Source organism: Mustela nivalis (genome assembly GCF_964662115.1).
Source record: "Mustela nivalis genome assembly, chromosome: 1".
NCBI lineage: Eukaryota > Metazoa > Chordata > Mammalia > Carnivora > Mustelidae > Mustela > Mustela nivalis.
Genome location: NC_139020.1, coordinates 135,414,010 through 135,428,623, shown reverse-complemented (window position 1 = coordinate 135,428,623; position 14,614 = coordinate 135,414,010). Strand labels below are relative to the sequence as shown.

General features: G+C 36.6%; 1 protein-coding gene across 3 annotated transcripts in view; it reads left to right on the top strand.

The window, feature by feature from the left end:
• ZNF385D (zinc finger protein 385D) overlaps nucleotides 1–14,614 on the top strand; it is a 940,931-nt gene that overhangs the window by 846,716 nt on the left and 79,601 nt on the right. For all 3 annotated transcript variants that reach the window (XM_082729121.1, XM_082729123.1, XM_082729122.1), the window contains one exon: nucleotides 8,062–8,224. In XM_082729121.1, coding sequence (XP_082585247.1) covers nucleotides 8,062–8,224 — 163 coding nt within the window. The remainder of the gene's footprint in view (nucleotides 1–8,061; nucleotides 8,225–14,614) is intronic.

Sequence of the window (14,614 nt, the reverse complement as noted above, 5' to 3'; positions counted from 1 at the left end):
CATATCTTAGAGGTCTTCTCTGGGACAAGTTCATTAAAGTTGCAATAAGAACAATTCTCAAATTTTAGGAATTAGAGATTAGAAATGCTACAAAATAATAGAGGGAAGCCCTTCCTTGGTTTATAGAAAACTAGGGAATTTAATCATTTTTTCCCCAATGGAAGGTGCTTTTTTTTTTTTTCCAGCAAGTACAAGGTATATATTATTATGTGAGTTATCAGGGAGGAAATTGGGTTAAGGATGTCATAGTTAACTTCCCTGCATTGTTTTAGATGATAAAGTATTCCGTTTTTGAAGTTTAAAGAATGTTAACAGAGAAGTAGCATTTTCTAAGTACTGAAAATGCTTATATAAGAATTTAGTCTTTCAGAGAAATCTTAAATTGCAGACTCAACACTGGAATAATTCATTACATTTCCAAGATTAAAAAAGAATTATTAGTTATTTATCAAAATGTTTAGAATGTGAAACAATCTCCACTTATTCCTTTGCTATATTCCATGCAGAGAGAGTTCCTGTAAATAGCACAATTTGTGGTTGATGATAAGCTTTCTCCCTGAGAAAAAATAATAGTTTGTGTTTGTGCCAGATGCTTTTCCAGCATTAAGTGCCATAAAAACTCCCTAAAGTGTGTTCAACAGATAAGGCAAAGTGCCAAAGAATGGCAGAGAATTAAGTTGAACCCTGTTCACATACAAAATCCGTTGAGACACCATATGCATTTTTCCATTTTAAAATCAAAATGTTAAATTAATTCAGCACACATTTAATAGGCACCTATTCGGAGATCCATACTAGGTTCTAGGGCCAGAATGATGAGTAACACCAGGTCTTTCTCTCTCTGCTGAGAGAGTGATTCTGTATTAGAATAAACAGACATTGAACTCTTCTTATGTCAGTGACATAAGTGTTATAACACAGAGATACTCAGGACTCTGTGGGGGAGGTGACACGTGATGAGTAGATATCTGCCAAACAAGTAATGGTTCTCCAGACAGAGGGAAGGAGTCACGCAAAGGCTTGGAAATTATTTCTTCTTGTGGTATTACCCTTAAGAGAATAAAAGGAAGAGCTATGGCTCCCTGAGCTACACAGCAAGCAGGTATTCTCTCTAGAGAGCATACATGGTGACTGTGAGGGGTCAGGACTGTAGGGTTGTGCCAGGGGACAGGTAGGTTGCCTGGAGGAGGAAGTTGGGGGTTATTTAGAGGAAGCACACATGCCATGCAGGGAAATAAAGCCCTTTTTCTCTGTTACTGATACCAATACCTATGACAGCTTGACCCTCAAATATAATTAGATTCAACATTTGTAACTCCCGTCCCACATTTTAAGTGGTACGTGACCAGCACATACTGAGCAGAATGTTAAGCTATGGGTGTTGTGACAGGATATTGAATACTGGTTGAGTGGTTAGACAAAGTGGTTTTTCTGATTTCCATATAAAACGTTGTTTGTGATTATATCACTAGAGTTAAAACTCATTAGAAGTATTAGGCTTACAAAAAGCTTCTATCAATATTGACCAAACTTAGGCAAAGCCAGATATTCCTTTTGGCTTCATTACATCATCTACATTCCATACTTACATCATGCATCCATACCAGAGCCCACTGTGAGCCAGTGCCCCCCAGCCAGGACCCCACCAAGAGAGGTCAATGAGACAGCTGTTTGGATTCCAAATACACAAAAACAGTGGTTTCACAGCAGGAACCAGGCAGGACCTCTCAAATTAGCTTCTCTCACTCAAATATGTTCTGTACTTTAGCACTAACCTTAAATACTTAAAAACATTAAGTGCTCAATGCTTAAAAGTCATGAAGTCTATAGATGCATTGAGAAACTTTGATAAGTGAGTCCATCTAGATTACTTTTTTTTACAGCTACATAAGTACTTAGTGATGAGGTATTTTCTTTGCTTATAAAAAACCAAAGAGTTACTTAATGTATCTGAGAAACTGTGACAACCCTCTCTTCTTTTTCTTTGTTTATTTAGAATTTCTTTCTTCCAGAGGGTAGTGGTGGTGTATAAAAATCACTCTACTCTTGTGGCACTATCTCTTTTGTTCTATTTTTTTTTTTCAATTCCTGCAACTCTTACTGTTCATTTCTATATTGAAAAGTACAGAAGACAGGAACACATTTAAAGTAAGGCATCAATCACTTGAGCTCAGAGAACACTCTTAATTGAATCATGTTTTTTTACTTCGGTACTCGGTGCAAGGAAATTTTCATTTTTATTCATAATGCACTCATCTACTTACATGTTAACTACACAATCAAGTGTTAAAATAAATTATTAAATATTCTTTATGGGACATGTGATTAAGTGATAAAAATATCTGTATCACATCATTTTCCCCATTATGTAAGAGAATTTGAAAGGTACACATATTCACAGCAGTAAGGCAAGTGCAAAACAATGAACTATTCTGTCTTTTAAATTTCTTCTTCAAATATTTTGTTAAAAGGATCAATAGGAGAGACACTTTCTTAACTTACCTGAATGGTCTTCATTTGTCTGCTGGCTAGAAGTCTCCCTTGGGAAAAGAGCCCTAAATACATAATGAAAGAAGCTAGACATGACTAACACTAAGTCAGTTGGATGCATGTAAAATAGTAGATTAGATACTTGTTATAGGAACATTTTAAACGTTGTGCACAGGGCTTGATTTTTATTTATTTTTTTCATACAGCTGGGACTATTCCCAGGCCCCTGAAAAAGAAACCATAGCAAAGCATTCAATATAAAGGTTAAATAATGGGGTCAGAGGATCATTCTGCAATAATAATTAGCTTGAAAAGAAAAGGTAAAAACTGGAAAGAGAAAATTTCAAAGACTTGGGAAGCACTTCTATGGGGTTTTAGAATTGCTTGAAAGTTACTAAGGTTGATTTGCTCTTTTGCATCCATCCCTCTTTGGTAGAAGTTCCCCAACTACCTGTGGTCAGTTATTTTTTATTTCTTACTGTGACTTGTTTTAAAGGAAAGGAACTTTTGGTTTGTCTTGGGTGATACCCATTGTTCACATTTAATGTTAAATGATTCGATATTAAGCTTTAAAAATCTAGACTTTGAGGGATGCCTGGGTGGCTCAGTTGACTTTAGCTCAGGTCAAATCTCAGGGTCCTGAGATAGCCCTGTGTCTTCTGTGGGCTCCACACTCAGCAGGGAGTCTACCTGAGATTCTTTCCCTCTGTCCTTCCCAGTCCCTCTAAAATAAATAAATCTTTTTTAAAAAATCTAAACTTTGGCTATTTATTAAAGAAGGGGCCATCTTTGAAGGAAGTGCTCTAGCATATTTAAGATGCATGGTTCTGCAAACCATAAGTGACTCTTAATCTCACAAAATAAACTGAGGGTTGCTGGGGGGAGGGGGTTTGGGAGAAGGGGGTGGGATTATGGACATTGGGGAGGGTATGTGTTTGGGTGAGTGCTGTGAAGTGTGTAAACCTGGTGATTCACAGACCTGTACCCCTGGGGATAAAAATATATGTTTATAAAAAATAAAAAATTAATAAAAAAAAAAAGATGCATGGTTCTGAAACTTTAGTATGGGCTACAAGGACCTGGAGAGGTTGTAAAACCCACTTTGCTAAGCCCCCAGCTCCATTGTTTCTGATTCAGAATGGCTCAGATAGAGGGTGAGAATTTGCATTTCTAGAAAGATCTCTGCTACTACTGGTCTGAGGACCACACTACGAGAACTAATTATTTATATCAATGACAATGAAGCTGAGAGTTGATAATAAAAGAATTAAGATACAATAGGGATAGAATAACAATAAGATAGAATAAGAATAGAATAGAAATCTCCGATTGGCATTGCAAAAGTAATATTTAGAATATTTAATAAGCTGCTGACCAATATAAAATGCATACTTGTCCTAACCTATAGGGCCGAGTCTATAAACACTACCTCAGTACTAAACTTGAGAGAGTATATACAACATAAAAACAACTGTACATGGATAAATCGAAATGTTGAACTTTTTCATGAAGTGATTTTTAATAATCCCTAAAATGTAAATCTAAAGTAAGTGTTTTAGAGTTTAGGATACTATATCATGTTTTATCATTTTCTTCTTTATGTCCAAAACAACAATTTAAGCTAGAATTAAAAATATCCGATACTTTCCAGAAAGAAAGAAAGAACGAAAGAAAGAGAAAGAAAAAGGGGAAGGGAAGGAAAGAAAGAAGGAAGGAAGGAAGGAAGGAAGGGAGAAAGAATTCATCTGACTTAAGTATTATCCCTCCCCTCCTCAAAAAGGATTATGACTTGTCTAGTAACTACTCTTTCTTTTTCTGATGTTGCCTTTTAATATGATAGTGTTCATTTAGTTTTAATGCATTTTCATATATGGTAAAGTTACATCATATTTGCTCAAGCTCACAAAGGCTACCATGTTCCTTTTGAGATCACATTTGTTCATGAAGACTAATTGGTTATGGGAACTAGATGCGTGTGCTAACTTAGTTTTTAAAAATCATATTAAGACACCTCCTATTAAAGAGGGGTAGAGTAAAAACATACAATGTGTTGGTGCTAACGAGATAAATGGGATTTATGGGATGATAGATGGGACGTCTTTCCCCAAATTTTCAGTGAGCTTCATAAGATAAAAGTGATTTAGCAATTGGCCTCTTACTTAGATAAGTAAAACAAATGCATGTGTGTGTGTGTGTTTAAAAGAATGAGATTCCTCTCCCACTGTGGACCATGTAACAATTATTTTTGTCTGCTTTGGGACTTCAGTTGCATTTAAACTTGAAGCCATTTTGAAATGCTAAAGATGAAATTTGAAGATGAGAAAGTCTGACTGGCTCCTGATAACTGGGATGTGGTGATGACATTTAAAGTGGCATCATTCTATTCTACAGGAATGTGTGTACATTTCTTTAATGTCAGCACTTGCCTCTGGGATGACACTTGTTAGATTTCATGCTGTCATGTGCTATTTCAAGGTCAGTAATAGTGATGTTTATTATACAGTACCCTAATATCACACTCATTATTTAAAAGGAAGTTGTCAAAGCCCGGTTTCTATTGTTCTGCTCACGTCTGTGTGTACTGTGATCACCTGATTCTGTTTCAGTTTTAAAATATGGAATGCTGAAGTGTGCCATAATGAAGTAGTACATTTATTTAACCTTGAAACTATTCTTGTGAAAAATAATGGTTTGCTTGTGTCTGATGGTTTCCAAGTTTCCGGGAGTGACTTGATTCAGAAACTGGCTAATAATACGAAACAACCCTGAGGGGTGGGAATATAGGGTGGTATGGGGCATCCAGTGCCTCTCTGTGCAAAGGAAAAGCAGCTGAGGTCCAAAGAAACATCTCTGGACAACTGCTGTTTTTTCAAAATCTCCCAGCGGGACTCCAGCTTTGTCTATAGTTACAGAAATATTAGATGGAGCTGAATAATTTATTCAATCCAGGAAGTGGTCAAAAGGGGTAGAGAGAGCTCACTGGGTGTACTTCCTTCACGCAAGAAACACACCTTCATACAGCCCACCTGTATCAAGATGGATCAAAAGTTAGGGGGTCAATATGCATTGACTAGAAAAATCTAAACCAGGAAAACCCAAGAGCAGTCCAATAAATTCTATAAGCATTCAGTGAAAGTCTATGACAAAGAAAATGTGAAATATCCAGGAAGGGCTATCTGTTTACATTCAATTTCCAACTTATATGCCTACATCCTGTATGCCCTGCATCATTGTTATCACCTCCAGGGCTGTCAACCCCTCTATACTTTATATTTCCCCAAATTTTACACATCCAGATCTCTCTGCAGCACTTTGGATCTTCATTTATTTTTCATATTTAGGGAAGGCTTAGTTACCTTTTTCTTTTTTTTTTTTAGTCAGATGATTTTTAATTAAAATAATTATTATCAAGATGCTTTGGGACTATTATTCAATTAACAAGTGAGTAAGCATTTTTTTTATCATGATTTTTAATGGATCAGGTGTCGCACTTAGGAGCCCAACAACTATTGCTCATTCTGTTACCCCCTTTTCCTCATGACTTCCTGAGCCATTTCACTGAAATGAGCCAGCTCATTTCACTGAGCCTGAGTTGGAAGCATTGGCTTAGCTGTATCTGTGCAGAAAATATTTTGGGGGTGTAAGTACTTTCTTCACTTGCAGAGGGTTTTTTGTTTTGGGTTTTTTGTTTGTTTGTTTGTTTGTTTTTTGAAGTGAATTTCTCAATATCCAAAATAGTGAGATTCACCTGGTCTTATGGTATGTTAAAACAAAATCTTGTGTGATTTGAAATCCTACTGAGAATGAAGATTTGTTAGGAACCCTAAAATGTGTATTTTGGTGGTGAAGTGGAGATAGCACTGTTAATCTAAACCTTCTCTTTTAAAATGTATTTTATGTAAAACATTCACTTTTATGTCAAGGGTAGGAATGCTGATAGAAGAGAAGAACTTCACTTTAAGGGAAGTATGTAGCCAGATGCCTAGAGAAGATTACTATTTATATTGTGGATTTAATTGAATATAGCATATTGCCCTCAAAAGAAATGGCCAAAGGACTTGATTTATTAAAAAAGGAGAACTAGGCAGAAAAAAAGGGGGATGCAACTATGTTCATCAAAGTAGCATTCTTTATGTAGAATCAACCCAATCCAATCTATTACTGGTTCTTCAATTAACTCTAGCAAGTCTTAACTTCACATTTTGGCTCATACTATGTCTTTTGATGTTACGTGTTGTTGGAAAACTTGTAACTGATGCATGAGTGTCTTCTCTGTTCAAACTGTTTCTAATATAAGTTCCTTGTCCAGTGTTCTTTCAATAACGGTACCTAGTCCTTTGAGAACACTTGTCAGAATGATGCAAATGAAGGTGTGGATTATTTATTTATCTATTTATAAAAAGATATTTTACCGTAACCCTCCCTACCACAGTTGCTGTGACAGAGGAGAGTGTGGTTATTATTTTTTCTGGCAAAATGGAGCCAGAACACGGAGTGGAACATGGAGTTTAAATAAGTCGTGGGAAGTGGTAGGTAGTCTTACCGATACAGTCCTCCACTGAGATTTCTTCTTTGTGAGGTGACTTTTTAAGGGTTTTGAGCTGATCTAAGAATCTGACCTAAGAATCTCCCTGCCCTCTCCCATCCCAACCCAAGCCACCAAGTCTTCCTTTTTTCCAATAAACACCAATAAACACAGAGTTCTTTAAAATGATTTTCTATCTTAATTATATGTGTCTCTAGTAACAACAACAACAAAATCGTGTTAAGAAAATGTAAACTTGGGAAAATACATACTGCTGTTGAAAAAGAAAATCCCGGAAATCACAGATAAAAGAATAGTATTAGTGTATTGGCCCCATTAAATAGTCAAAACACACTGGAGCCTCCTGACAATGGGCTAGAGCGTGAAAGACCCGCATGTTTAAGGAATGCCACTCCCTGGAATTTCTCAGGCTACCTCTGTAGGAAGCAAGGAGAAAGAAAGAATCAGAAAATTGCCCAACTTCTGTGTGCTTCATCTGGATTTAAGCAGTGCATTTGCTTTTGAACTCTCGAGCTTCAGTCTTAGTCTCCGGGGTGCCCACTTCCCTTGGTATATGTGAACTTTCCTTGTAGACACCTGTTGAAGGTTGTATTAATAAGACACACTGTAGAAAGAGAAAACACATTTCCCAAGCCAAGAAGGTGAGAGCTACTCTTTTTTGTGGGGCCCTTGTTAATCTTCGGGAGCCCATCATCTTCTGTAGCAAAACAAAAGCAATATGAGTATAGATTCTTACCTTTTTTTTTTTCCACTCCACCAAGAAAACGTTGTCAGCGTGTTAGTGTCCAGCTACATTTCTCTTAAGACAAACAATAGAATATTTCTTCCTTCGGTCCAGAGGTTTCAGAACGTGATTCCCGTTGCTTTCTAGCATCATTCTAAATAGCACCCTATTGTTCGGCCACCACCAGAATTAGCTTGAATGGTACCTATTATTGAAAGGGAGTCTGTATTTGCAGTAATACAGAGAAATGCCAGTTTAGAAATGAGCCTGATTGCATGGTTCATTTTGTTCTCCTTTGTAGAGCCAGGCTGCGGCCCACTACAAAGGCACGAAACATGCCAAGAAGCTCAAAGCACTGGAAGCCATGAAAAATAAGCAGAAATCTGTAACTGCCAAGGACAGCGCAAAGACTACCTTCACCTCCATCACTACCAATACCATCAATACCAGCTCTGACAAAACAGGTTAAGCGATGATCTTTGTTGTTGTCATCATCGTTGTTTGGGGGTCCCTTCCCTTGTCTAGCCCCATGTCTGTTTCCTTATGTTCCTGCCACATCGACTCATGCTTGATCCATCTTTCTGCATAATGGTAATTGTTTCCCCTCCTTTTTCCAATACCCTTAAGCAATTGATTAAGATAATCACTAGTTATGTTGCAGATTTTGCATTCGAAATGGTCCTGGGACTGCTTTAGGGGGACACGAAAGCATAAAGGCACTTGAAGCCGTGTTTCTGAGAAGCAAACCTTTTCACTATGTATCGTTTCTGTCTTGTACGCAGCACCTTAGCCTATAACCGCATGGCAGATTTGATTTAACTGTGAGTACACTGCAACGTATGCCAAATGAGTCGAGAAGGCCCCAATAAGGGCATTATTACTGACAGGACTTATTCTCATAAATCCCAAACACTGCATTGTTTTAAGTAGTGGCTGTGTGATTCTGGGCTTGTTATGGCTGGGTAACCTTCCCTCTGCATACCCAGGTAAGTGTTATTGATACCAATTATTCTTTTTAACAGAGTCTTCACAGTGAAATAATGGCCTCTGAATGGCCTCTTGGGATAGTTCCTGCAAGCAACCAGTTTATTCATAGCGGGAGAAGCCAGTGGGGTTTCCCTAAGCTGACGTTTTTAAATATAAGACCGCTGGTCCTCAATATTTACATAAAAAGTTCTGTGTGGCTCATTGATGTATCAATCATACATCAATTTATAGAACACAATGGCCGGTACCTGTTGGTTGTTTTCTAATCCCTACAAAGGACTCTGGTCAAGAAGCATTTATGTCATCATCAATAGTAATATCTTAACTAGAAGAGAATCTTCCAGCCATAACTGATGAAAATGTAAAATGCTACAGTGAACAAACAGACCAGATTAAAGCAACTTTATTATACATGGTGGCATCGATTAGACACATATATGCTCCTCACAGGTTCTGGAGAGATGTGTGCTCCTCCGTGAATCTGTAAGGGATAATGATGTTTGCTCTGAGTTCCCATGACACACGTCATGTCCTTTACCTAAGTATTATTGGTAGATGCATTGTGCTGCCTACTCCCTGAGAACCCCATGTACTCTCTGAGGCTGAGCGCACCTGTCATCTCTGTACCCTGGAACCTGGTCTAGCATGCTGTAGGTACTGAGTAAAACATCTGTTGCATGGCTGCATTTTCTCTCACTCCTTTGGTTCTCTGACTCATCCAGTTTTCTGTCACAGCATACTAAAGGGGGAAAAAAAAGCTCTTTTTATGTTCAATTCTTTGGTATCCAGAGCAAGAGCTGGATTATGCCATCTTATTAATTCAGATGTAAAACCTTATCAAGAAAGCATTAATCTTTTCTCTATTAACTGAAAATTCACTGCCTTATTTTGGGTGCTGTAGGGGAATGAAGAGTAATGAAGCAGGTGAGTGTAATTTCTGCTCCTAGATATCAGGGTACAAATTGGGATCCCTAAAGCCATATTGCCATAAAGAGGTTTTTTTTTGTTTGTTTTTTTTTGGTTTTTTTTTTGGCAAAGGATAGGAAGTAGGAAGGGCAAAATAAATTCGTTTGATATAAAGAGAGGGGTTTAATGTAAAGTTTTTGCTTGTCCCCAGTCTTTACTGTTCTTAGCTAATTTTATCAATTGCTATTTAGGTTACCTTGTCTCCCCCCCCTTTTTTTTCTTGACTCTTATTTAAAATGAAAAAAATCTGTTAAATTGAGGATTCTCTTCATTTAAAAATATATTTGTACATGGTGGGTAAAACTGCTAACTTGGGTTAGGAAATGCTCCCATGTATATTGTCTCTGGATTATGTTTATTAAGAATAATTTTGTAAAATTAGTAAAATGTGATTTAATGCATCTTTGTCTTTTATGTGTGGATAATCCATGAATCACAAAACAACCTTGCATATTATGCAGTAGGGTTAAAATTTTATTGTTAAAAAACACATGATCTGTGATTCTAGAGTCTTATCTCTCTCTCCTTCTGCCTCCAAGTATTTAACTATTCTAGGAAACAAGAATAATAAATGAGTTATGAATTTATGAATATATAACTCCATCCCTCAATCTTAGACACTGAAATGGAAAGGTTGGCAGTCATCAAGCTTCTGTCCTTTTAGAAGTTAAATGGAAACAGGTTTGGATTGGGCTGTGGAGAGAACCTACATTTAAATAAATAAATAAATAAATAAATAAATAAATAAATAAAAGAAATAGACTCCCACCAGAGAGGTCAGCACTTATCGAATGGTTGGAATGGTGTTGAAATGGTGAAGGACCCTTTCAAGATGAAGCTAAGAAAATTTCAGAAGGACAGAAAGGGTAGCAAAGTCTATAAAGTTTGTACAAATATCATGAAGCCAAAGGAAGAAAGTTATGAGCGTCAGAATTACCTTCCCTTCCTAATTCATGGGAACTTATACCCAGAAAAAAAATCATTTAAGTTGAAAGACTAAAAATTTCAGCACACTCATCAGATGCTTTACACTGAATTCTGTCCTTAAATTGGGATTTCAACAAATCTACCTATGAGAGGTAGCTCAAGAGAGCTCCCGTCTTTTTATAGCCTTCTTACCCATTTGTATTGCAATATAAATTAGTTGCATCTATGCTGAAAAATTGGAGTTTTCTTAAAATTGTTACTTGTCCTTTATTACTGTCTGCTCCTTCATACTGATTAGGAAGAAATACAACCCTGAAAACAAGATGGGTCTCTGAGCCAGTTTCCTAGAATAATCAAATACTTGGAGGCAGAAGGAGAAAGAGATAAGACTCTAGAATCAAAGATCATGTATTTTTTAAGAATAAAAAACTTAACCCTACTGCTTAATATGCAAGGTTGTTTTGTGTTTTGTGGGCTTATCCATACAAAGCAGATATAGATGCATTAAATCACATTTTACAAAATCATTTTTAATAAAAATAATCCAGCTGTATAAAAAACCAATTGCTTTTAAAAATGCCAAGTATACAATGATTTGATAGATGAGCACCTTAAATAAGGGTGGACAACAATAGTGAAAAAGATAAGAAGTGGTGTGGACTTTAATTAGAACATTGATTTGGAGATTTTCCTGGGTTTCTCTAAAATACAAGCAGTAGAATAGTCATAATAAGCAAAGTTTCAGTGCAGAGCTGCTTGATAAAAATAATTTTGACAGACAATTTCTCTTAAATTCCTAAATCATATATTATGGGTTTTAACTGGTGTCTTAGGGGAACAAATATGTCTACATGACCTGTGGGGTAAGTTCTTATTCATGATCTATAATTTTGGGATTTTTTTTTTTTTTGTCATTGCTTATGTCAGTCTGCCTGCTGGCATGGTGAGCAAAAAATAATATTCAGTTATCAACCACCAACTGCTCACAGAAAGCCTACTTCCCCTACCTTTAGGCAAGATGAAACTCCCTAACATTAAAGCATAATTTTATTTCTCATAATTTAATGAAGGGTGTTAGGTTAGTGAATTGACACAAAGAAAAATTTCCAGACAAAAATAATATGTTTAAAAATATATTAAACACTTAAAATTGTTGGTACGTAAGAACGGTTGCTAATCATTAGAGATAATTCAAAGAGCAAATGTTTCCGAATATGGCCAAAATGATTTTGTCTCATCTAGCGAGTTTTTTCTTTTATAAAGTCGGGTTTTTTAACACAGAAAAAGTAATGAGAAAAATTAAGAAGTATTCCCAAAGTAACTTAGCAAATGTAGTTCATTCTTCTTCCTGTGAAATGACAAATTCACAAACGTAGAATTAAGTCCCAGGCTTGGTCATCTTCTGATCTTTCTTTAGTTTTCCATTTTGGGTAATCTTGTTCATTCCCATGGTCTATGAGTTAAGTTAGGTTAGTTTATACTGCAGTCATAACCAACCTCCAAATCCTAGCAGCTTTTACAACTAATTATTTCTCACAGTACATATTAGCTGTGTGTTTTTGTTGTTGTTGTTGTTGTTTCCAGATTAATATAACTTTAGGTTAAGCTAATGAAGGACTCACTAGTTGGGCATTGCCAAGTCTATAGTAGGGGTAGAAAAAAGATTGTGAATCAATAGGCTCTCAAAGCTTCTTAGTGGGAGTGACATATAATATTCTTCTCCCTTTACTTTGTCAAATCTCATGATCAAGATTGATTATAATGGGCAGGGAAAAATAATCTCCTCGAGGAAGGAGAAGCCGAAATTAGCAAGAAGTAACACAGCATTCCTTTGTGGCTTCAACTATCATTTGTCCCTAGATGTCTCAGCATACCACATTTCTAGGCTAAAACCTGACCTGACTTTCCATAACTTATTCCATGACTTATCAGTCATTCCCTGGGATGGCTTTTCAACACCTGTTTTCAGGTTCACAAGGGGAAAAAAAAATAAAAAAGCTTAACCTTGACCACCATCTCCAACTTTGTCTCATCCTGTCTTCCTAGTTTCATTTTTAGTCCTGTAGTTCACAGAGTTGAAACATCCTAGGTGTCTCTGCCTCTTCTGTCTCAGTCCATGTCTATTCAGGTGCTGGAATCCACTCCCCTCTCATCCTTTACTTGTTCCGTCTTGGTTACTCCCCTCATCCTAGCCTCGTTTGAGTCTGTGCCTTACCCATACAATTGCCCTAATCTCCGCGCAAGTCCAGGTGTCTCCTCTTTTGTCCCTTGACAACCATATCCTTCATTCTCTTGTCCATTTATACTATACAGGGAAGATCACAACACCTACCCTTTCAGAAACCTTCAATGTACCTTCGTGGCTTAGCCTCCTGGTCCTCTGTGGTTTGACCACAACCTACCTTTCCAAACTTCTGTTGCTCACCTGCAATTTTCTGCACCATAAACACACCTTATTTTTCTGTCTCAGCTTCATTTTCTGTCTTATTGTTCTTCCAAATTTGTCCTTAAAAGTATGTCACTTTTCTTCTCTCTGCATCTCAAATCCCATAAGAATCCATACCTATCATATTCTTCCTAAATATAATTTTTATGTCTTTACCTCCACCTATTGCTAGATGACATATTCATTGAGAGTATATACTTGATTAATGATTAATCTGGTTATTTTTTACAGAGTACTACTTATACAAAATATAATAAGTAAGAAGCTTTAAAACTTGAAGTGGTCAGCTTTGTGTTTTTGTTCTTGATTGGGGGAATATCGCAAAGCTTTAGACTTTTATAATTTGTGCATAGATGGTTCCATGGAAGAACAATGGTCCTCATTAATCTAAGGAATTCTGAGATACTGCTCATCAGATTTCAGGGTTTTCATAAAGGTCATCAAGTCTAATCCCTAATGTTTGTTTGCTTATTTGTTTTGAAACTCTCTAGATCTAGAGGTAAGGAACACTTGACATTTCTAATGTCCCTTCAGTGACTATCTGTCAGGAGTTAATTAGGCTATATATTGAGTATAGAGATATACCTTAGTCATCTAACTGGTAAGATCTGAGAACATTTCTTCTGGTTCTAGTATATAGTTCTCTTTATCAAGTCTCAGTGAATTGCAAATATATTCATGGGATAAAGTCGCTATGTTATTTAAGTTTGCTCTATTCATCCTTATGATTTAGTCCTCTTTGTATCCCCTTTTTTCCCTCTCTCTCTCTCTCTTTTTTAAATTTAAAATTATAATCCAGAGATATTGTATTCATATGACTCAAAGGTGCTGAGAGTGAAATGTTGTTGAATCTATTATTGAGAAGCAGTAGAAATGCAAAGGAATATTTGCTTGCTCTGGGTTAATTGACTCCAAGTGTTTATTTGAATTCACATTATTTGATCAGGCACTTGAAGTGATAAACCTTTCTAATGACAAAAAGATTTTTGAGGGGTGTCTGGGTGGCTCAGTCAGTTAAGCGTCTGCCTTCAGCTCAGATCATGATCCCAGGGTCCTGGGATCGAGCCCCATATCAGGCTCCCTGCTCAGCGTAGCCTTCTTCTCTCTTGCCTTCTGCTTCTCTCCATGCTTGTGCTCATTCTCTCTCTCTGTCAGATAAATAGAATATAAAAAAGAAAAAAAAAAAAAGACTGAAAGCAAACATCCAGAAACAAAGTCTCTTTGGGAAATTCAATCAGTTGGAAGGTCACAAAATCTGGGTTCTTTCCTAAGAATTACTCTCTAAAGTCAGCTGTTTACAGTAGGCCCAGTGCCAGGCAAAGATAAGCACAAACATTTTTCCCCCTTCCATTTTGGTAGAATCCAAATCATAACAGTGGTAAACTGGAAATAGAAATGGTAGATGAATATTTTGTTAGGAAATACTAATTCCAGTGTCATTTAGGAGATGGGTACACAGTTTTTAATAGAGAAAAAGTGGGAATTAGCTTTGTTTTATTTTCATAAGGAAGATGGGAAAAGTTGTTTT